This window comes from Apteryx rowi, unplaced genomic scaffold (assembly GCF_003343035.1).
Source record: "Apteryx rowi isolate R43461 unplaced genomic scaffold, aptRow1 scaffold_1046, whole genome shotgun sequence".
In the NCBI taxonomy this organism is placed as follows: Eukaryota; Metazoa; Chordata; class Aves; order Apterygiformes; family Apterygidae; genus Apteryx; species Apteryx rowi.
The window spans coordinates 55035-56998 of record NW_020447249.1 but is presented as its reverse complement, the minus strand read 5'-3'; the positions used below and the strand labels follow the sequence as shown (position 1 = coordinate 56998).

Below are 1964 nucleotides of genomic sequence, written 5' to 3'. Positions count from 1 at the left end.
GGTACGGGGGCCGGGGGGCCTGGAGGACGAGGGGGCTGGGACAGTATGACTAGGGGCCAGGAGGACTTGGGGACTTGAGGGATGGGATTTGGGGGACAGGGGCCACCAGAGGACCCAAGGAGCTGGGGGGGGGGAACGGGGGACAGCAGGGCACTGGGGGGAGGGGGGGGGCGGCAGCGGCCGTGACCCCGCCGGCGGCCGCAGCACGACGTGGAGCTGACGGACCCCCGCGGCCGGACCCCGCTGGAGCTGGCCGTGTCCCTGGGCCACCTGGAGTCGGTGCGGGTGCTGCTGCGGCACAACGCCAACGTGGGCCGGGAGAACGCCAACGGCTGGACGGGTACACGGGCGGCGCGGCATGGCGCGGCGTGGGGGGGGCAGGCCGTGGGGGGCGCCGGGGCCGGGCGCTGACGGTGCCCGGTGGCCCCCAGTGCTGCAGGAGGCGGTGAGCACGGGCGACCCCGAGATGGTGCAGCTGGTGCTCCAGTACCGCGACTACCAGCGGGCGACGCGGCGGCTCGCCGGCATCCCCGAGCTGCTCAGCAAGCTGCGCCGGGTATGGCCGTGCCCCTGGCGGGGGGGTGGGCACCCCCTCCCCGGCCCCGGGCATCCCCCAGCACTGGGGTCCGGGTGCGCAGAGGCAGCCGGGAGAGCCCCTGGGGACCCCCAGGGCCCCCCCAAACCTCCCCTAGGACCCTCGCTTCCCCCAGGGATCCCCGATCACCCTCCCCTGCCGGTCCCCAATCCCCCCCTAGGGTCCCAGAGGCGACCCCCAGCGCCTCCCCTCTCCAAGGCCCCCCCATCTCCCCCGAGACCCCCGCAGGGACCCCCCGCACACGCACACACCGGGCCCCTCCACGGCTGCTCCACGACCCCGCTTCTCCTCCAGGCCTCCGACTTCTACGTGGAGATGAAGTGGGAGTTCACGAGCTGGGGTGAGTGGGGGGCCGGCGGGGCGGCCGCGGGCCCGGCGGCGGGGGCGCCTGCTGAGGGGGTGCCGGCGCCCGCAGTGCCCCTGGTCTCCAAGGTGTGCCCCAGCGACGTGTACCGCGTGTGGAAGCGCGGCGAGAGCCTGCGGGTCGACACCACGCTGCTGGGCTTCGAGCACATGACGTGGCAGCGGGGCCGGCGCAGCTACATCTTCAAGGGAGAAGGTCGGCCCCGGGCCCCCAAATACCCCTCAGACGCCCCAGACCCGCCTTGAGGAGGCCAGATGCCCCCTCGGCACCCCGGTTCGCCCCTGCAGGGACCCAGGGGACCACCTCAGGCTCCGCTTAAGTATCGGGGACCTCAGATCCCTCATAAGGACCTCAGATGCCCCATAACCGCAGAACTGCGGAAGGGTCAAGGTTGGAAGGGGCCTCTGGAGATCATCTAGTCCAGCCCCCACGCTCCAGCAGGATCACCTAGAGCATGTTGCCCAGGACCCTGTCCAGATGGTGTTTGAATACCTCCAAGGATGGACTCCACTAAGGACCTGAGATGCCTCATGGGGACTTGAGATGCCCCACAAGGACCTGAGATCCCCCTTAGGGACCCCCCCAAGGCACCTCATACGCCCCAAGGGAAGCCAGAGGTGCAGCAACCCAGGGTGCCCCAGGGTTGGGGGTATCCGGGTGCCCTGATGTGCCCCAAGGTGCTGACCCGTGACCCACAAGGGGATGGTGGTGGTGAAGGTGGTGCCCAGGGGAAGGGGGGATCAGGGCGCCTGGCGGTACCAGGGGAGGGGGTGCGCACAGGCAAGGGGGTGGCGGTGACGGAGGTGGACCTCCACGGTGGTGGCCCTGACCCCTGTGCCCACACGCAGACGAGGGGGCGGTGGTGATGGAGGTGGACCACGACAAGCAGGTGGTCTACACGGAGACGCTGGCCCTGGCCTTGCACGAGCCCGACCTGCTGCTGGCGGCCATGCAGCCCTCGGAGGAGCACGTGGCCGGGCGGCTCACGTCGCCCATCGTCTCCAC

General features: G+C 71.3%; 1 protein-coding gene across 1 annotated transcript in view; it reads left to right on the top strand.

Annotated features, from left to right (window-relative positions):
- Window positions 1–242: 242 nt before the first annotated feature.
- Window positions 243–1964, top strand: part of ANKRD13D (ankyrin repeat domain 13D) — a 4328-nt gene continuing 2606 nt past the window's right edge. The window contains exons 1-5 of the mRNA XM_026067640.1: window positions 243–340; window positions 432–556; window positions 890–935; window positions 1011–1154; window positions 1808–1962. Of these exons, the coding sequence (XP_025923425.1) occupies window positions 467–556; window positions 890–935; window positions 1011–1154; window positions 1808–1962 (435 nt within the window). The 5' untranslated portion in view covers window positions 243–340; window positions 432–466. The remainder of the gene's footprint in view (window positions 341–431; window positions 557–889; window positions 936–1010; window positions 1155–1807; window positions 1963–1964) is intronic.